Below are 23,049 nucleotides of genomic sequence, written 5' to 3'. Positions count from 1 at the left end.
GTGTTGCTTCCACCCTTTTTGCAGACTCATTGACTTCATAGGTCCATGGGTGCATTTTGCAGATAAGTAAAGGACATGTTCTATCTTTTTGCAGTATGGACATAGGGATGCGGAAAGCCCGTGGATCATCCATGTGCTTTCCACATCCGTATGTCCTTTACACAAAAAGAGAGAATATGCAAAATGCGGACCATGGATCCATTGAAGTGAATAGGTCCATAAAAAAAAAATACGGATGTCACACGAACCACATCCGTAGTTTGCAGATCCAAAAAGATACAATTATGTGCCTAATAAGTACAAATAATTCAATGGTTGGGCAGCACGGTGGCTCAGTGGTTAGCACTGGTGCCTTGCAGCGCTGGGGTCCTAGGTTCGAATCTGACCAAGGACAACATCTGCATGGAATTTGTATGTTCTCCCCTTGTTTGTGTGGGTTTCATCTCATACTCCAAAGACATACTAATAGGGACCTTAGATTGTGAGCCTTTTTGGGGACAGTTGGATGCTAATGTCTGTAAAGCGCTGAGGAATATAGTAGCGCTATATAAGTGCATAAAATGGATCTGATACTATTGTTTTGGTACCATGGGTCTAGGGCTTGTTGCTTGGATGCTATAGAAAATATGAATAACGCTGGGGGCTTATATTTTCATAGTAGTAAGTGCATGGCATTTTTCAGCTGAGGATCCTATCTACAAGCATTCATAATGCTGTCAATACCACAGAGTTAAAAGTTGCACAGATCAGTGACAACTAGTGTAGTAGGACAGCGTGGATGTATTCACTTCTAAAAAAAAAAATCTTTCATCCTTTTCCTCATCCAGAATAGAGCAGGTCTTTGCAAATGTGGCCTTTCTCTTGTAAAAACAAGGCAGTCTTGTGTTACAGATTACCCGATAAATCCCCAGTGCCTTCACAGTTCACTGCCTACAGCTGCTACAGATGGGCAGGAGCCCTCTCTGTCTCTGCTCTGTGCAGCCGCCAGTTGAAGGAGAAAATGGAATGATCAGGCTATTAACATCGGAGCCGTGAGGAAGACGAGGCACAATAAGAACAGCTGGTGTTTCTGCCTTGGCCGATACAGCGAAGATAATCAAATCTTGACTTTTCCCCCCTATTTATTTATGTTTGGGGAGCGATGTGTGGTGGAGGATGGGCAGAAATGAGGGCATAGAGGTTAAAGAGTTAATAGGTGAATCTGTAATGCACAGAGTTACTTTGAGGCACTTATTGATGGATTAGTTGTGGCCTGCAATAGGTTGGTCTTACCCCTAGTGGTTTTTATAACACTTTGATGAAAATATCTGATCGAGACAATTACCGCTATGTGTAAATAGGTAAAATGATCAGATGAAAAAAAAAGTCTGAAAATGATTGGGGTGGCATTAAAAATTCCAATCTGGTTAGCGTTATTACTGTGGTCGTGAAGAACCAACATTGCATGGAATCGGAAAACCTTGTTACAGGAGGTAGCAAGTCTAACTTGGTGTGCATGGCCAGCTCATGTTAGTGGGATTGGGGACTCTTCTGGTCTTGCTAGAAGAGCGTCCGGGCATGTAACATCTTGTGCTTGATGTCTGAAGGTTCCTTTTTGGAAACATAAAATTGGAAGAATCATTAAACAGGAATGCAGCGTCAGTTCTGGAATGTAATACTATTTTCATAACTCTGCCTTAAAACAACTTTTACGTGTTGAAAAAAGTCAACATAAATCAAGAAGGTCTTGCTTTCTGTTGATTGCTGCAGGTACTTCACAGGGATATCTGATATGATCTGACCATAAATATGTATACTCAGTCAGTGCAAATGGGAAGAAAGACCCACACATGTCAGGCTCTAACTTTTTAACATACTTTACTGTGAGAGTGCAGATACACCTGGGCCCTGATGCCTTCAGAGGGTCCAAAGGACCCCCTTCCATGTAGGAAAATACTAGTTGTATAACCAGGGACAAAAGGGACAGTTGTACAATAGTGTAGTAACAATGAGAAAGGTTATATAAATATGCAAAAAAATACCAAAATAAAATAAATATTAAGGGATTGCTTCAAGATTGAAACTCATCACCTATCCACAAGACCTCTGGGACCCCCATTGATCATGAGTGTAGGTATCCTGTGTCTCCTATTTGGATGGAGTAACAGTTGAACATGCGCACTGCTGCCCTGTTCAAAGTCTATGTAACTGCAAAAGAAAGGCCAACACTTGGCTGTCTCTGTCAGTACTGAATGTCAGTTTGAATGGAGAGTCAGTGCTCATGCTTGAAAGCTACTGTATTCAAACAGGAGACAAGGGATCACCATTTTTGTAATCTGTCCTGTGGAACTCCAGATTTCACAAACCTATCGTGATTGGTCATAAATTTCAACTTTGGGACAATCCTTTTATGTCTGTGCAGAGTGAGGTTTGGAGAACCCTACTACAGTACTTGCATTGGACCAGCAGCTTCAAGCTACATATCTACAATAGCGCATTTCTGACACTTCAGCTGGGAAAAGGAGGTAGATAACTCAGGTGTGTCAAGTCATGATTCAGCTAAGCTCCACTCAAGATGGAAAAGATTGTGTGAAAAATGGTAGTCAGAAATGATGGATTATAACACCTAAGTAAACATAATAATAAGGTATTTATACATTTCACAAGTACCAGTATGAAGGCTATCCTATGAGATTGTCATAATGTTTTATTACTCTTGATCCATGAAGAACTTTAGGTTAGGTTGACTTTTAAAGGTCCAAAAACAGCTGATGATTCGCTGATTGTCCTGCTCAGAAAATAGTCAAACATGCTTTTCAGCTGTTTGTGCCCTATCCATAGTAAATACGGTCTTCATAAATAACGGAATGAGCATTTTCAATGAATACACATACTCCCATTCAATTCTACATTAAGTGACTACACATGATCAACCAGGTCTCTTATCGAGAAGGGGCAATGTTGGTCTTAAAGGCTGGAAGCTCTTCTAACGTATTTGTATTACCTGTCTGATTGACCAGATATAAAAGTTAAAAAAAAGGGGTTCTCGTGGGCCAGTCTATAAATAGCAATCAAGTCTATCTATATTTTTAGTAATTATATGACATTTAGAACCACTTTCACCTATGAATAATATATAATATTTAATTTATTCTTAAACTAAAGGGTTGGCTTTGTGAACTTCTCCGCTGGAAAGAAAATCCAAGCCCAGAAAATCGTACACTGTGGGAGAATCTGTGCACCATTCGACGTTTTCTTGGGCTCCCTCAGCATGAACGAGATGCTGTGTATGAAGAAGAATCTAGACATCATCACAGTGAGCGCATCCAGCATGTAGTACAGCTAACCCCTGAACCTGTGCAGGTAAGAAATACTAAAGGTCTACACAGTCCTGTATAGAGAAATACATTGCAATAAATAAATTGAATTTTCACTGTGCATGGTGCATTCTATCTACATTGGCTTGAATAAAAGGTTTAACTTTTCTTGTAAATGAAATATGTACCCCTACATGTAAATTATAAGTATAGAAAAATTCAACAAAGAGTTCTGCAACCATATAACAGCTTGAGGCCAGAGGCTGAGGGATTTATACAGGTTGCAGAACTTCAAGCTGACTTCTAATGCACTTATAAATTACAATAAGTAGATCATTATTCCTTATAATGCACACATTTGCTATATAGTTTAGGGGTTATATACACTTCAACAGTGATGGCCAGTTCGCCATGTTCGCCCGCGAACACATGAGGGCTGCCATCTTAACTCACAAGTCCGGCAGGGCACAGGTAAGCCCTTACCTGTGCCTGCGCCGCGAGCCGGTCTCAAACAAATGCGGTCACCGGGAGCAGGCAGTTCCGAGAACAGCCTGATAAAGGCCCCCGGCGGCTGTTCTCGGAACTGCCTGCTCCCGGTGACTGCATTTGTTTCAGACCGGCTCGCGCACAGACACAGGTAAGGACTTACCTGTGCATCGCCGGACTTGTGAGTTAAGATGCCAGCCCACATGTGTTCTCGGACGAACACGGCGAACTGGCCATCACTGCTCTTCAACAAAAAGGTCTCTTAAAAAGAAGACTCTCCACACTTGAAACTGAGACTTTGTTTGGATGCTCTATTGCAAATTCTGCTTTTTTTTACGTCCAGACAGCAAAGACCTTTGTAGAACCCAGTGGATGCCATGTCATTTGGGGCTATAGATCACCACTGGAGTCCGTCATGTGATGGTTGCCGGACAGCATTGTTGCTTACATTATAAACAGCTGCAACACAGTCTAAAAGCCTTTTTATATGGGTCAATTCACTGGCAATTATTGGGAATTAACCCTTCATTCCCAATACTTGCCTATTACTAACATAGGGGAGAGCTACATTAATATGCAGCAATCATCCCCTCTGTATGTGATCTTTTTTACCCATTCGGTCTCTTTTTTTGCTGGTAGCAGATCCCTGTCTACACAGAGCAATCTGATGCCCCTGCTAGCATATGATTATATTTGTACCGCAAAAAAACGGGAAACAGGTTTGCTTCGTTCATCAGGTGACTGGTGGCAAATATACATGGTACAATTATTGGGAATACGAACGATTATCCCGATAATTGTCCCAATCCTTGGCCTAGGTAAATGAGGTTTGTATTATGATGTTCTGCAGCAGCTGGCACACAGTGCTGTATAATGTCATGGCAGCTTCTAAACTGCATATTCAAAGAAGGAGAAATTCAAGTCAATCATTCAGTGCTTACCAAAGGAAAGGTAGTTTCCTGCAAAAGAGATCTATGAAAGACTGAAATATTTAACAAAAGACAAATCAGACTAGTCATCACAAAAGAAACCTTAGAGCATGTGATGGAGAGAAAAAGCATACCTTCTTGTGACTTTGTATTTTATAAGATCCATGAAAGACCGCTTTTGCAGGAAGAGGCAAGCCAGACATACAGGGAGTGCAGAATTATTAGGCAAGTTGTATTTTTGAGGATTAATTTTATTATTGAACAACAACCATGTTCTCAATGAACCCAAAAAACTCATTAATATCAAAGCTGAATATTTTTGGAAGTAGTTTTTAGTTTGTTTTTAGTTTTAGCTATTTTAGGGGGATATCTGTGTGTGCAGGTGACTATTACTGTGCATAATTATTAGGCAACTTAACAAAAAACAAATATATACCCATTTCAATTAATATTTTTACCAGTGAAACCAATATAACATCTCAACATTCACAAATATACATTTCTGACATTCAAAAACAAAACAAAAACAAATCAGTGACCAATATAGCCACCTTTCTTTGCAAGGACACTCAAAAGCCTGCCATCCATGGATTCTGTCAGTGTTTTGATCTGTTCACCATCAACATTGCGTGCGGCAGCAACCACAGCCTCCCAGACACTGTTCAGGGAGGTGTACTGTTTTCCCTCCTTGTAAATCTCACATTTGATGATGGACCACAGGTTCTCAATGGGGTTCAGATCAGGTGAACAAGGAGGCCATGTCATTCGATTTTCTTCTTTTATACCCTTTCTTGCCAGCCACGCTGTGCAGTACTTGGACGCATGTGATGGAGCATTGTCCTGCATGAAAATCATGTTTTTCTTGAAGGATGCAGACTTCTTCCTGTACCACTGCTTGAAGAAGGTGTCTTCCAGAATTTGGCAGTAGAACTGGGAGTTGAGCTTGACTCCATCCTCAACCCGAAAAGGCCCCACAAGCTCATCTTTGATGATACCAGCCCAAACCAGTACTTCACCTCCACCTTGCTGGCGTCTGAATCGGACTGGAGCTCTCTGCCCTTTACCAATCCAGCCACGGGCCCATCCATCTGGCCCATCAAGACTCACTCTCATTTCATCAGTCCATAAAACCTTAGAAAAATCAGTCTTGAGATATTTCTTGGCCCAGTCTTGACGTTTCAGCTTGTGTGTCTTGTTCAGTGGTGGTCGTCTTTTAGCCTTTCTTACCTTGGCCATGTCTCTGAGTATTGCACACCTTGTGCTTTTGGGCACTCCAGTGATGTTGCAGCTCTGAAATATGGCCAAACTGGTGGCAAGTGGCATCTTGGCAGCTGCACGCTTGACTTTTCTCAGTTCATGGGCAGTGTTTTTGCGCCTTGGTTTTTCCACACGCTTCTTGCGACCCTGTTGACTATTTTGAATGAAACGCTTGATTGTTTGATGATCACGCTTCAGAAGCTTTGCAATTTTAAGAGTGCTGCATCCCTCTGCAAGATATCTCACTATTTTTGACTTTTCTGAGCCTGTCAAGTCCTTCTTTTGACCCATTTTGCCAAAGGAAAGGAAGTTGCCTAATAATTATGCACGAAAATAAATGATATAACTATGTATGAAAGGTACACGTCCCTAGTATTCAGATAGAGCAAATATTGAAAAGGGACATTACAAGGGCAAAAATAATAAAAGTTTATTTGTGCTACAGGGATGGGGGTGAATGCCTACATTAATCATGAGACATAGTGACAAATCCGTCTAACCAGCTAATACAAGCAAAATGTAATTGATCAGGATCCAGCCAGACCAGGGTAAATGGAGGATCACTGTGTTGTAGTTAGCAGACAGACGGACTAATATGTTAAAAATTATGTATATAAATCCGCCGCATAGAAACCAATAGTAGTCCACTGTGATTCATAGGAAATATCACTCAGTGGTAACCTATGCTGACGGACTAGAGGCAAAGTGGTATGGTCCCTAAGTTGGTTCCATCAGGACCCCACCACATACAGCGCACATCTGCCACTAACCAGGAACGGTGGTATCACTGGGCAGTGAGGGATAGTATGAGGAGTAGTTATGTATAATAACGTATCTCCGAATAACTATCTCCGATGTGGAAGTCTATCATCACAGGTGAGAGGCTGTTGCTGCCACGGTACATGCAGCAAACAGCCTACCCGTGCAGACTGAACTACGGCTCGGAGCTGTTGCCGTCGGGGTATATGCAGCAAACAGCCCGCCCGTATGTGTAGAACTACGGCTCAACGCGTTTCCATGCACTTCATCAGTGCATTTCTTCAGGAGCCAGCGTATCTATAACACATTCGCCTGCCTGAGCCGATACCCTAGTGTGGGAAACGGCAAATCATATAAGGCTAATTATAGAGTACCCCCGAGTCTTAGTATAGATCTCGGTGCACTGTTTTTAACAAACAAAGTCTCGGCATTATAATGGCCGCGAGGCGGCCACGCCAACACCGTGATTTAAAGGGGCAGTACCCCGCCCCCTGGACACACCTCCTGCCAGCAGCCAATCCGCCGCAAGGGTATGCATGATGGGCTAGGTTGACTGACAACAAAGGAGGAATGAGGATGTGTCCAAGGGGTCAGCGCATAGGCGCTACAAGGTAAGAATATAAACGGGAAGATCAACGGCGACTTAATATATATGACGAGGTGACAAAATGTAATATGCAAAACGGTGATCACGAAATAATGTGGACACATTGTACCAGTGGTGTTAGAATCCGCTAATTTTCTTTGGACAAGTAGATATGCATATTCATCTTATCTTGATGAGTGATATATGCAATCTTATAGGGCTATCTGTCCAATACATATATGTCACCTCTGGTCATATGTGGCTATTTGATTCATCTATCTACCCTCTTAACAGTGCTGTATTTATTTACTGATTATTTCGTGATCACCGTTTTGCATATTACATTTTGTCACCTCGTCATATATATTAAGTCGCCGTTGATCTTCCCGTTTATATTCTTACCTTGTAGCGCCTATGCGCTGACCCCTTGGACACATCCTCATTCCTCCTTTGTTGTCAGTCAACCTAGCCCATCATGCATACCCTTGCGGCGGATTGGCTGCTGGCAGGAGGTGTGTCCAGGGGGCGGGGTACTGCCCCTTTAAATCACGGTGTTGGCGTGGCCGCCTCGCGGCCATTATAATGCCGAGACTTTGTTTGTTAAAAACAGTGCACCGAGATCTATACTAAGACTCGGGGGTACTCTATAATTAGCCTTATATGATTTGCCGTTTCCCACACTAGGGTATCGGCTCAGGCAGGCGAATGTGTTATAGATACGCTGGCTCCTGAAGAAATGCACTGATGAAGTGCATGGAAACGCGTTGAGCCGTAGTTCTACACATACGGGCGGGCTGTTTGCTGCATATACCCCGACGGCAACAGCTCCGAGCCGTAGTTCAGTCTGCACGGGTAGGCTGTTTGCTGCATGTACCGTGGCAGCAACAGCCTCTCACCTGTGATGATAGACTTCCACATCGGAGATAGTTATTCGGAGATACGTTATTATACATAACTACTCCTCATACTATCCCTCACTGCCCAGTGATACCACCGTTCCTGGTTAGTGGCAGATGTGCGCTGTATGTGGTGGGGTCCTGATGGAACCAACTTAGGGACCATACCACTTTGCCTCTAGTCCGTCAGCATAGGTTACCACTGAGTGATATTTCCTATGAATCACAGTGGACTACTATTGGTTTCTATGCGGCGGATTTATATACATAATTTTTAACATATTAGTCCGTCTGTCTGCTAACTACAACACAGTGATCCTCCATTTACCCTGGTCTGGCTGGATCCTGATCAATTACATTTTGCTTGTATTAGCTGGTTAGACGGATTTGTCACTATGTCTCATGATTAATGTAGGCATTCACCCCCATCCCTGTAGCACAAATAAACTTTTATTATTTTTGCCCTTGTAATGTCCCTTTTCAATATTTGCTCTAATAATTATGCACACCTAATATAGGGTGTTGATGTCATTAGACCACACCCCTTCTCATTACAGAGATGCACATCACCTAATATGCTTAATTGGTAGTAGGCTTTCGAGCCTATACAGCTTGGAGTAAGACAACATGCAAGAGGATGATGTGGTCAAAATACTCATTTGCCTAAAAATTCTGCACTCCCTGTATGTATAGTCGTCAGGTTGTGACCTCAGAATGTCCTGTTTCAGAATATCTGTTCAAATCTGCATTGTGGTTTCCAGTAAAAAGCAGAAACCATAGCACAGTTCTGGATCCATTGCACAAAGGGCACCAACTGCACCCAAATGACTCTAGTGGCTTCTAATAGGTCTATCAAGTTCTGCCATGGTAGTCATTTTGCCAGAAAAAGTAGTAGTTCTCCTGAAGAAGCCTCTGATGCAGCTCTGAACATAACCTTACAGACATGTTATAAAAGAGTTGCCATTGTTGTGCTTAGTTATACTTTCTAGCCTATATCTCTCCCTCCATCAGGTATAAACAACTTGTGAAGTTTGTGTAATTGCTTTTTGTCTGATTAATATTTTACTTGAGATTTTGTTTGGCCCTGTCTATTCTTTCATGTCAAATCTTACTTTTCAATGATCATGCAAGGCCACTGTTAGACGATAGGACATTCTTACTAGGAATTTCATAGTCTTAAAGAAGAATTGAAAACTCTTGGGAAATCAAAGAATACTTACACCAGTCCAAGATCCACAAACAACATTATAGTGGCAAATGGGTAGTACACACTGTCTTTACATTTTCTATGATTGATGGCATGCAAACAAGTTAAACAAGCACTTCCAATAGCCAGAAGATCTAAATTTTCTGTCTCTATTCACAATCTGAACTAAACTCTGGCGCCATTTCTGTCAGCTTTATCATGTATAAAATAATTCATCTAAAGGAGTGTTCCTATCTGCATTAGAGGCACCGTTCAAAGCCTCCATTATAGATTCCTTTAAGAAGAGCAGACAGAAAAGCCCTGCATGCACCTGAATGGGACCCCATTTTAGTTAATGGGGTCTGTTTGGGTCTGTTGGTTTGAATTGTGTGTCAAATCTGGCACTTTCATTATTTTTGTTGTCCTGCTCCTCTAATGGAGCAGAACAATGGAAATAACTAGTGATGATATGAATGTGCCTAATACAAATGGAAGTATAGATAAGTTTCTTCCACTGATCTTCATTTAATAATGAACCACTTACCAAATTAAACAATTGAAAGCAGTAGAGCAGTAGGGTAGAGGTTTATCCACCGAAAACTCTGCTGCACCTTAGAGACCTTCTCTACAATTGCTTCTGAGGCTTTACCTGCCTCCTATCTCATAAACTTCTCACTGGGGATCTGCTTCTCACCTCTATACCATAGTTTAAGTATGGCCTCTGGCCTACACTGCAAAAGGCCTTATTGCTTGCGCAGATTTGTCTTTGCTAAAGTACATGAAGAATACAAGCAATAAGTAGAGAATCTCACTAGTTTGAGGAGGAAGGCTTTAACCTGTCCTGTGCCAGATAATCTTATAATGTTCTTCTATCACTGTCAACAAGGATCACTTGCTGATAGATGCAGACAGCAGTTCTGCTAGTGGAAGAATCTGGTATGTGCATCTGTAGGCACATTCGTGAATGACAACATTCTAAAATTCTGTCCAAATCAGTAATTTTTCATTTGCTGCAGAAGGGCATGAACTTTCTTTGTCAACAATTGAAGGGAAATATCAGATTCTCGATGAACAAGTTTCTTTTAATGTTTCTGTAATTTTCAATTAGACACATCCCTGAACAGGAATCCTTGACATACCTGTATTTTACATTATGAGTTATTAAAGTGAAATAAGGGATTTACAGTATTTAGCTCCAGCTCAGATGAGATAGTTCATTTGTTTCCTTTGTGACAAGCATGAACTCCAACTACTGACCCTATTGTGACCCCAAATTCTCTTCACACAAGCATATAAATGCACATTGCATCGTTCAATCATGCTTTTTAAGTGACAGCTAGAGTAGAGATGAAAGAATTCTATACAAATTAAATTGATTACAAATTTCCCAAAAGATTCTAAATTCAACAAATCTAAAAATTTTGTGATATCTCAAAATGGATGCCATTTGAAAGATCATAAGACAGAGAAGTAATACTGCCCACCAAAAAGGATAATTTTTTTAAAAAATTATAAAAATACAACAGTGCAGTGTGCTAGGCTGTTTGTTACCACCAGCTACCATCTGTGACCAGTCCTATATGGAGACTTATTGGCAATGCGCCATAGGAAATGTATAGATGCCAACAATCTTGTCAGTGCTGTCTATTGGAAGTGGCCCCTATGAGTTAAGATCTGACTTCCCCCTGGCAAATCCCAAGGCCAGTTGGAAAGTCGAATCTTGATTCATAGGGGTTGACTTCCAATAGATAATACTCAGGGGAGCAGCAACAAAGGCAAGTACTTAAGGGCGTATTTATTAAGCCCTATACCTGGCGATGGATGCGTCTGAGTTATGAAGAGGCTCAGGCCACTACATAACTTTGGCAGATCCTCCAGCACTTCTAAATGTAAGACAGCTTCCTAGTTGTCTTACATTTATACCATTTTCTATGCTTAAAAAAGGCGTAGATAATGGTAAATGAGATGGGCCTGCCACCCCATCCCCTTCCAGCCCACGCCATGCCCACTTTTTTAGACCTGCAATCTGCTCCAGAAATACACCTACTGTAATATAGGCTGATTTCTGTTTGATAAATGACCCCCTTAGTTTTATACATTTTAGCTGGTGTCAGATCCTCTTAAAAATCAGGGATCACCAATTGATTTTGATGATGCCAAGATCTCTCCATATCTTCCATCAGCATTCAGTGCTGGTGTAGTTGAGAAAGAAGATCTTGATTCATCTTTATGAATTAATTACTTTTTATACAAAAGTATTGATCATCTCATCTCATGGATGTTGTCCAATTACAGTGCTTTCTAATTATGTTAATAGCGCTATATTTTAGGATGCAGATAACTTAGGATCTTCCATAATTTAGCTATTAATTTAAGTATAGTTAGACTTTTGGCGCCTGTATCCATGCATCATGATCTTCACATCATGATTCATGTTATTTTGTTACTGAATTGTTTTGCATAATACAGTATATCATGATGGTATCAGGACCACTGATTGCTATATGTCTATTGTGGGTTATGTTAGGAACACGCACATATGTTTTTAGTATTGTTTAATCTGATTGGTGTTTTCCTGCACCCTGAAGGTATAATTCAAATCTGGTCTTAGTTTTTCTATACATGATTACCGCACACATCTGCTTTATCTACAATGTATATTGCTATCTTTCCTTGTGACCTACTTTTTTTTAACGTATTCTGTCAACAAAGAGAAACTAGCAAAGTTATTTTCTCCACCTGTACAATGGATCCATCCATTATCTACTGTCTATTGTGTACTGTGAACCACAGGCTAATCAAGAGTATGTACGGAAATGATCCTGACTAGTGTTAAGCGCGAATATTCAAATTAATAATATTTATTGCAAATATCGCAACTTCGAGAATTTGCGAATATTTGGAATATAGTGCTATATATTAGTTTTTTAAATAATCGTCTTATTTTTTACTCGAAAAATCGGCAATGTACTGATCGCGTAATATGCGCATAGTACGCGATCAATACAGGCGTGGGTCAAAAAGGAGTATATAGCACTATATTCAATATAGTGCTATAGATTTGTTTTTTAGAATATTCGTAATTTTTTTCCATCTGAAGACATGATGATAGGCAGGGAGGAATCATAACTTCAGAATGACGCTTATTCGAAAAAAGGAATATATAGCACTATATTGAATATAGTGCTATATATTCCTTTTTGACCTACGCCTGTTTTGATCGCGTAATATTCGCATATTACGCGATCATTACATTGGCGATTTTTCGAGGAACAAAAATGTAGAATATAACGAATATTCGAATTTGCGAATATTCATTAAAAATATTCATGAAATATCACGAATTCGAATATGACCCCTGACGCTCATCACTAATCCTGACATTTTCATCATCTATCTGCATTATATACCATAGGTTTGGTACCCGATAAGCCAGACATTCTGAAAGTCCGGTGTTTATTTCCAATTTAAAGGCATTTCTGGGAATTATTTTTAATGGTTGCCAGTAACCTGTCCTAAAATGTGAGTGGAACTGGTTGGTATCACTTGCAGAGCTGCCTAGGTGGGTGAGGGGATGGGGCCTCAGTACACTATATACTGCTCTACAATAGATGGTGATGATGTGCTACTGCCTATGATACACTATGCCATCATGCCTAAGGAGCCTGAGAGGAATGCTCACTAATATGTAGTATATGCAAGTGCTAGAGCGTAATGTCTGGTGAGGTCAAGTCCCCTCACCCCCTAGGACTGTGATGGCTAACCTCAGGAACTCCAGCTGTGGTAAAACAATGACTCCCAAGATTTATTCTTGCTTTGCTGTCCTCAGAACTCCATAGAAATGAATGGAGCATGCTGGGAGTTGTAGTTTTACCACAGCTGGAGTGCCGGAGGTTAGCCATCACTGCCCTAGGAAGCTCTGAAAAGTGGATGCAACAAGTCCCCAAGTCAGTGGCAGCACCGAGGGGACTTACGAGGCCTGGAGGTACGGGTCAGGACAGGCGGTAATCAGGCTGAGAGTTAAGCAAGTTGCTGCCCATGTTTGTCAGCAGGACGACAGGAGGAAAAAGAGGGAGCCCCCCGCCCGTGCCTGCAGTTAGGGGCAGCGGCGCCGGCACGGACTGCTGGACTTACACTAGGACATGTTGCCACCAGCCATTTTAAATCATTTCTGGAGGACCCCTTTAAGCTAGCCATAATCATATGACGAATGTCAACCAATTTCAGATTAACCGGATGACCATCTAACATGAACGGAGGCCTCTCAACTCTCTTTGACAGCAAATGTTGGAGAAGAGAACTCCCATCTTTCCTATATTTCTTCTCCCAATCATGTCTGATATGTACCAAATGTTCTGTGAACAGCCCCTGTGAAAGAGGTGTCTTCCTAAAACCACTTGATCAATTGACCACTCTTCATGCAGCTATTTTCCATTATGTAGCTGGTGTTTAGGGCCCAAAACCAATATGAAACCCTTCTGTTCCTACAAAGGATATTGAATGAAGATCTAACTTACTGGTCTCATGAACTCATCTCCAGCATCCTCAGGTGCCGAGGATGGTACTGCGCATGCCCTGTGCATTAGTCACATACACAGTGCAGCGAGGTGTACTGTCCTTGACTTCGTCAACACAACCTGCATGTGCCCAATGCTACTGGAGATGACCAGCTGGCAGCTTCTATTTAATTAAGTCCCTTCCTCCCCTAGATTAACATAGACATCCAAAGTCTTACATGCAGATAGTCTGTGTTCCGTACATTTACAAAGGGTTTGGCTTTTATTAACTTTTGATCTCCCAGATAACCTAATAGCAACAATGAAGATAGACAGTGCAGTTATTAGTAGTTTGCTCTCACTTCATAAAACTGCTCTCTTGTGCAAAGGTGATCAGGTGAGGGTGCAAAGCCAAAGGGGTGTTGTGAGGCTGTGCTGATGATCATGAGATACCTTATCAGGGCCCTAGCACACACCCTTTACCATCTTCTGTGATATGCTGCCAATAAGGGCTTTAAAGCAGGTTAATGACGGTGGAATCTGCGGAATGTGACAGCACCTGCATGTCTTTTGTTTAGTGTCACATTCGCCTCCCCTGCACAGCTGCTGTCAGACGTTACAAGTATACAGCTGTCCTGTAACTAGGAAGCCACCCAGCGTGTCACAGAATCAGATGAAGGCATCGATCTATAGGGAATGTTGTAGGGCAGAGCAGCCTCTAGCACCAGATAACCTTACAACTCAAGGATATGTACAATAGAAATTAATAGGATAAATACTTTCCAGGATTTTTTCCCCTAGAATCAGAAGTATAAATGTTAATTTACAAAAAAGTCAAGGTCAGACTCAAAATCAATTGCTACTGCCCGTCCCATTCAAATGTTATAATTACTCTATGCCGCCACTGCAAATGAGACGGCACACAGGTAATTTTTCAGAGGAAGCAGCGCTCGCACAAGTGCCGCTACCTCTTCAAACAGGTGATCACTGGGGGTGCTGGGAGTTGGACCCCCGTTGATCTAATATTAATGACCCATCATGAAGATAGGTCATCAATATCTTGGCACTGTATAACGCCTATAATATATATATATATATATATATATATATATATTTATTTTACACATTTATATAGTGCTGACATATTCCGCAGCGCTTTACAGACATTATCATCACTCAGCCCCAATGGGGCTCACAATCTAAGTGGATGTATATACAGTCAGGTCCATAAATATTGAGACATCGACACAATTCTAACATTTTTGGCTCTATACACCACCACAATGGATTTGAAATGAAACGAACAGGATGTGCTTTAACTGCAGACTGTCAGCTTTAATTTGAGGGTATTTACATCCAAATCAGGTGAACGGTGTAGGAATTACAACAGTTTGCATATGTGCCTCCCACTTGTTAAGGGACCAAAAGTAATGGGACAATTGGCTTCTCGGCTGTTCCATGGCCAGGTGTGTGTTATTCCCTCATTATCCCAATTACAATGAGCAGATAAAAGGTCCAGAGTTCATTTCAAGTGTGCTATTTGCATTTGGAATCTGTTGCTGTCAACTCTCAAGATGAGATCCAAAGAGTTGTCGCTATCAGTGAAGCAAGCCATCATTAGGCTGAAAAAACTAAACAAATCCATCAGAGAGATAGCAAAAACATTAGGCGTGGCCAAAACAACTGTTTGGAACATTCTTAAAAAGAAGGAACGCACCGGTGAGCTCAGCAACACCAAAAGACCCGGAAGACCACGGAAAACAATTGTGGTGGATGACCGAAGAATTCTTTCCCTGGTGAAGAAAACACCCTTCACAACAGTTGGCCAGATCAAGAACACTCTCCAGGAGGTAGGTGTATGTGTGTCAAAGTCAACAATCAAGAGAAGACTTCACCAGAGTGAATACAGAGGGTTCACCACAAGATGTAAACCATTGTCGAGCCTCAAAAACAGGAAGGCCAGATTGGAGTTTGCCAAACGACATCTAAAAAAGCCTTCACAGTTCTGGAACAACATCCTATGGACAGATGAGACCAAGATCAACTTGTACCAGAGTGATGGGAAGAGAAGAGTATGGAGAAGGAAAGGAACTGCTCATGATCCTAAGCATACCACCTCATCAGTGAAGCATGGTGGTGGTAGTGTCATGGCGTGGGCATGTATGGCTGCCAATGGCACTGGTTCTCTTGTATTTATTGATGATGGAACTGCTGACAAAAGCAGCAGGATGAATTCTGAAGTGTTTCGGCCAATATTATCTGCTCATATTCAGCCAAATGCTTCAGAACTCATTGGACGGCGCTTCACAGTGCAGATGGACAATGACCCAAAGCATACTGCAAAAGCAACCAAAGAGTTTTTTGAGGGAAAGAAGTGGAATGTTATGCAATGGCCAAGTCAATCACCTGACCTGAATCCGATTGAGCATGCATTTCACTTGCTGAAGACAAAACTGAAGGGAAAATGCCCCAAGAACAAGCAGGAACTGAAGACAGTTGCAGTAGAGGCTTGGTAGAGCATCACCAGGGATGAAACCCAGCGTCTTGTGATGTCTATGCATTCCAGACTTCAGGCTGTAATTGACTGCAAAGGATTTGCAACCAAGTATTAAAAAGTGAAAGTTTAAGTTATAATTATTATTCTGTCCCATTACTTTTGGTCCCTTAAGAAGTGGGAGGCACATATGCAAACTGTTGTAATTCCTACACCGTTCACCTGATTTGGATGTAAATACCCTCAAATTAAAGCTGACAGTCTGCAGTTAAAGCATACCTTGTTAGTTTTATTTCAAATCCATTGTGGTGGTGTATAGAGCCAAAAATGTTAGAATTGTGTCGATGTCCCAATATTTATGGACCTGACTGTATATATATATATATATATATATATATATAGAGAGAGAGAGAGAGAGATAATAAGATTGGTGTATGTGGATAGCTTCTGAGCTGCTTCTCTTGTAAAAAAATAAAAAAATATCCAATCCACATATCAATAGCCCATTCACTGACTTGACGGATTGACAAATTTCACCAAAAACTGATTATGAAATAAAGATTTTCAATAACAAGATTGCAGTGAACATGTTTTAACAGTGTTCTTTTCTTTGGGATACCTTTGTACTGTAACCCCTATAAATGTAAAGCTGGCCTTTGTCATTCATTTCACTGCATAACAAACTCCAACCCAGTCATCAGTGGATAAGTGTGGTTGAAATCTCGATTTGTTGGGAAGGGGCTTAGCTATAAAGCATGCAGTGGTAGCAGTGACACATCGGCCCTGGTGTTTGAGGGCACCTAAACGACCTTCTTGCACCTAACAAGTAAAGTCAACAGTAAAATACAATAAATAGCAAATAAATAGCAGATAGTAGTTTGTGGGGTTACAAGTTTTGCAGTGGGGCCCAAAAGTTTTAAAGTGTAACTGTTGTTTCAGTTTATTTTTAATATAGTGTAGGGCAGGAATGTTAAACATTTTTGTAATACACTTTATCAGTTAAAGGGTGCAAAGAGTCTTCTTAGCAAAGCTCTAACTGAGTATTGCTAAGGAGAGTCTGTCTTCAGTCTTCAGTTCTACCGAGCACTGTAGACGCACGTGTATAACAAGTCAGATAGGAAGGGTAATGGGCAGTGACCTGTACATAATCAGGGACTGAGGTGGTGACAAGAGGAAGATTGAAAACCTCTGTGTTACATCTTCAGCACTGATCATCTTCAGCACTCAGTAGAACTAAACACTGAAGACAGACTCTCCTTAGTAAGCTGTTTTCCAGGATTTTACTGTTAATGGCTATCCTCAGGATGAGCCATCAGTCTTACATCTCCCCCAAACACCTGTTTCAGGGTAGGTCCAGTGCTGGAAGTTAGTGCTAAAACTACACAGCTCCATTCATTGTGTAATAGAGCTGTTTGCTGTAGCACTGTTCCTACTGAAATGAATGGGAACAATACAATGCATGGAGCTGTGTAGTTGCAGCACCAACCCTTAGCATCGGTGCTACCCCAAAACAGTTGATCTGTGGGTTTGTGGGTTTTTGGAACCCAGACTATCAGATATTCATGGTCTATCCTGAGGATAGGCAATCAATAGCAAAGTCACAGAAACCCCCTTTAAAGAGGACCTCTCACCACTCCTGACATGCGTATTTTAATAGCCCTGTTTTGCCTTCCCCATGTAATCCCAATTCTGGAGCATCTATTCTTATGGTTCTATGTTGTGCCATTCTTTTATTATTTCTACTAGAAGTTATGAATGAATTGCTATTAGCCTTCCGTAAGGGTACAGTGGGGTGGTAACAAGTTGGGGGCGTGTCCCTGCCTAGTCTGACAATGACAGCACTGATTGGATAGAATGAGTCTGTGCAGGAACACCCCCCCCCCAACTTGTTACCTCCCCCCTGTACCCTTACTGAGGGCTAATAGCAATTCATTCATAGCTTCTAGTAGAAATAATACAGGAATAGCACAACATACAGACATAAGAATAGATGCTCCAGAGTTGTTACTACATGGGGAATGCATGAAACTATTAAAGCAGGCATGTCAGGAGAGGTGAAGGTCCTCTTTAAATTTCATCTTCGCACTTGTTAAACCAGCCTTACTAAAAAAAATTGTTACAAAGGCAAAAGTTCAGATATGTAATCTCACAACAGACGACATATGAGGTGGTTTTATACTTTTGAAGTCTTCGATGGATATATACTGCAGCTGTACTATTATATAGCTTCCAATTGATGCCTTCTTTACACATATTTCATACACAAACACGTCATACAGGAGCCATTCAACACAAGTTGACAAGCTGAGACACTAGGATTCTGTTTCTGCAGTCTACATACTTAATAGTCTGGCAGGTAGTACATTTTTCATCTGCAAATTCAGTAGCCTGTCACCAATCTACTACAGTTATGGGGTATGTCACCCAAACTCCCTATCCAATTGCATCCCTGTTCACAGTGACATGTTACATTGTAACGCAAGGCTGCATTTGGGCCTGTCAGCAAGTTTTGAAAGCGTGGATTAAATATTTATTGTGGCCGTGGAGCGCACAGAGAGTGGTTGGAGCTGCAGCCAGCTGGTAAGAGATGCCAGCTTACTCTAGAGGGCTGCGTATGTTGCCGGCTACAGACACACGCTAACAGAATGTGGCAACTTAACCCTGCCATAGCCAAACTAGTAATAGGTTTCTAGCTGTCAAAAAATCAAATTCTACATATGTGGGACGGATCAAATTTCAGTCCAAATGTATCATTTATATATAACTTTGTACATAATACAAAAACAAAAAATATATATATTCTTATCAGGATAGTGCAAGTCCTTTAGTTGTAGTCTTCAATCAAGCTGTCTCATTTCTGGTTATAATTTTTTGGGAAAACTGGATGATAATGAGTATGGCTTCCTTTCCTTGTCATCCAGCTTTTCCTGAATGGTAAATCTGGCTAGTTGCACCAAATTCCACCCCCAGTTATTGTTACAAGTATAGGTAGACCTACTGTTCAGTAAGTCTTGGAAAGATGGGTGACAACCTCTGTGAGAGCAGTAATGGGAGCTGTGCAGGATGCCCCTTAATTTTCCATTACATTTCTATTACTTGATTAAATAAGTAGACCACAAAGCAGCCATATGTATCATTCTTTTCTAGCATACAAAAGTTTCAAATCTTGGCGCAAGTGTTGTTTTTGAGCCACAATTTGCAACTTTTTGTACTTTTCTTCCCCCTGACACTTTTACAAAAAGTGGGCGAGGCATGGACAGGAGGAAGTGGGCCAAAGGTAGATCATCTGTGGCCAACACATTTAGCAATATGTCCACTGGAAAAATGGCACACATTATACCCTTGCTGGCATACATTTCAATTTATCATGCTTGGACCTCCTGCAGAACTATTGCCTATTAATAGAGGTGGAGCATTGTGCACCTGTGGGGCTTGTGGTTATGAATGGCATAAGAAATGGTAGTCTCAATACATTAGATAGATAGATAGATAGATAGATAGATAGATAGATAGATAGATAGATAGATAGATAGTCCTTCCGTATTGTTCTTCTTCACTCAGGATATTGTAAGATAAATGGCACACAACCAGCTTTGAAAACCAGTAGGAGTTGTGAGAAGCACAAGTTGGTCATCTCACATCACGCATCTTGGAACATTTCTGTAGATGCAGTAGATTAGAAAACTCATGATAAGTATTTTATTTGGAAGCAATACTTGTGGTAAAGAAAATTCCTTTCCCAGCTAATAACTTCACATACACACTCTCATTCATTTGTTATTATGGCCGTCTGACCAAAAGAGAACCAAAACAGAAACATACAGGATTTAATGAATCATAAGAAGCACAGGCAATAGACCAAAGCCACAAAGAGGCAACATCCAGTACTCGGAGTATTGGCTGCTTTGAACTAGTATGTTATAGTGATGTTATATTACTAACAGCACTTAGCTACTGTCCTGCAGGACTTTAAATGATGGTACATTTAAAATGCAAGTTCCTGTCCAGCTGGCAGTCTGCAGGCTGCATGTGCTCCTTCAAGGCATTTTTGAGACCCTCAGGATCCCTAAAGACTTCTTGAAACAGTAATGTACTGTAGTAGTTAAATTGCACACAATTAAGTTAAAACAGAAAAAATACTTCCTTTTTCCATTAATAGATTTTACTATTCAGAATTATGTGTATAATATTTTCACTTACAACTGAAAAGCTGACAAGCAGCAAAATTGTCCTGAAATTCTGGTGCTTCCGATTTATGATGTTTGGATATTCAAACTCCTCTCATAGACACCCTCCCTTGGACCTTCCTCTCTTATTTTTTTGTTTTTTTAATATTATTTTGTATGCCTACAAATTCCGATTTTCTGTTATGGGGCAGAAACAAGGAATCCAAGCTGTGACCAATTTATCACACAATGGACATAAACGTGATGGACTCCACATAACACGAAGCTCTTGAAGTTCCATATTGGTGTTCACCATTTTAACCGAGAAAAAAAAGGGCTGCATCAGCCCTATATTCTCCATCAAATGTGATAGAATGTACCTAAAACCTAAAACAGTGCTTTCAGCTAACCTATGGAGAGACTATACTTTCAGGAGTACTTACTCTTCCATCGCTATGCTCCTGTTTCTTCTTGTTCTGCTGCATAGTATACAGAAGAACAGGAGCACATTCATTTGGGATGTCAGAGGAAGAGCCCACAGTCGGGTGGTCACATGACCCCAGAGGGGATTGCAGAATCAGCAGCAACGGAAGGGGAAGTACTGATGAAAGTGTATTCTTTCCATGGGTTAGCTGAAAGAGACATTTTAGGTACAGAGCTGGGGAACCCCTTTAAAGGAAACCTGTCACCCAAAAAAATCAAAATAATTTGCAGGTAGTATTTTACAGAGCTGAAGGGGCTGAGCAGATTGATATATGGATTTGCGCGAAAAGATTCAGTAAAAATTGGATCTTATTGATTTAAATTCCTGCTTATTTTGGACTTTGAAGTCAAGGAGGCAGTTTTATCAGTAATTGACCGCTATCTCTGTCAATTACTGTGGCTGTCAATCACATAGGACGGCCTCCTGGAATGATCATGGATATAAATGGATAAATTGCAAGTTATACTGAAAATTTTCACACAATACTATGTATATACCTGTTCAACTCCTCCTGCTCTATGACATGCTGCTTTCAGCTTAGGGACCATGTTCAACCTTATAGGTTCCCTTTAAAAGGGCTGTCAAGGATTAAACTAAATGGTCTTTTTTCTACAAAACAGTACCAAAATTGTGCATATGTTGTGTCTGATTGTCACGCCAGTGACAGGTTTGAGAAGGTCTGAAAGAATATCTGCACATTAGTTATCTGACAGCCTCTTTTGGTTTCACTTTGTCTGTGTGTTGCTGGTTTGTCCACACCCCCTGTTCAGGTGTGGATCATGTGACCTTCACCTCTCCCTATTTAGTCTGACTTTACCCATCACTCCTTGCTCTGGATAGCTTTATTTGGTTTTTGGTAGAGCTGTGATTCGTGGTGAAGTCCTGTTCGTCCATCATCCATCAGCCTCAGAAGTTAAGTGTTCCGCTTGTTGTGTTTTGTATTCCCCCCCACCTTTGTTGTTTACTAGGCCTCAGCGAGATGCTGGTTCCTTCACCAGGGAAGGAGCGGGTTGTCTCTGCCCGGTCATTACTATTAGGGCAACTGAGGGCCACCAGGGTTTTCTAGGTTCCTGTGTATGGACATCTCTACCATCGAGAGGTGCCCATACGGATAGGAGTTAGGACCAGGAGCAGGGTTTTATAGGTGGTGACCCTTTTCCTTCCCTAGCGGTGAGGCCTAGTGTCTTTTCCCTTCCTTCTTGTTGTCCTTTGGTGTTTTCCCCTACAACATCCGTGACACTGATATTACAGCTGAGACCCATTCACTTCAAATTGTGCTCAACTGCAACAATATCAGATACAGACCCTATTTAATATCCTGTATAGCTCCTTTAACCATCTTTAGACTTTTTTTTTTAACCAAAACCAAGAGTGTGTTCAGATAATGCAATGTGCCGGCTCACAAGTGAAGTACATGGTGAGTGGAGTGGATGGGAGTGGTGGCAGTGTGTCACGACCATGACCATGGTCGTGACACAGTGGCAACAAGGGTTGTTGTAGTCCTCACTAGGGATGAGCGAATCGACTTCGTATAGTGCATCCAAAGTTGATTTGCATAAATCTTTGTTTTATGAATAGGAGCTCCATACAGTATTAGAATGTATTGGCTCCGATGAGCCGAAGTTATTACTTAGCGAAGTGGTACCTGGAACGAAGTTTTATCCGAATCGACTTCGCTCATCCCTAGTCCTCACAGTGTCCATCCGTGCTCTGCAGTGTTTGGAAGAGTGCACTTTTTTTTAACTCTGGGTATACTATGGATTTGGGGTCTCCTGCCTGGTGATGGCTGGGGTGTCCTTGGAGTTAGAAGAGCAGTGGGATGCAAGGCAGGAGACCAGGTGGCTCGGGTCAGATATGCAGACAAATGACCAGGCTGACTTGATTAAAAAAAAATATATAATCTCTTTTATTTAGTGTATGATAGGTCACAAAGTACAAATGCAGGTAGAAGGCACAATTATCAGCTATATCACAAGGTAGGCTTTTCCAAAAGGCTGTAAAAAGGGGGTTTAAA

The 23,049-nt window shown here is 41.2% G+C and overlaps 1 protein-coding gene across 2 annotated transcripts in view; it reads left to right on the top strand.

The window, feature by feature from the left end:
* Positions 1-23,049, top strand: part of SATB2 (SATB homeobox 2) — a 193,752-nt gene that overhangs the window by 146,447 nt on the left and 24,256 nt on the right. For both annotated transcript variants that reach the window (XM_040440087.1, XM_040440086.1), the window contains one exon: positions 3,145-3,342. In XM_040440087.1, coding sequence (XP_040296021.1) covers positions 3,145-3,342 — 198 coding nt within the window. The remainder of the gene's footprint in view (positions 1-3,144; positions 3,343-23,049) is intronic.

The sequence above is a fragment of the Bufo bufo genome, chromosome 7, assembly GCF_905171765.1.
Source record: "Bufo bufo chromosome 7, aBufBuf1.1, whole genome shotgun sequence".
NCBI classification, from domain to species: Eukaryota; Metazoa; Chordata; class Amphibia; order Anura; family Bufonidae; genus Bufo; species Bufo bufo.
This window is presented reverse-complemented; position numbering and strand designations above follow the sequence as displayed.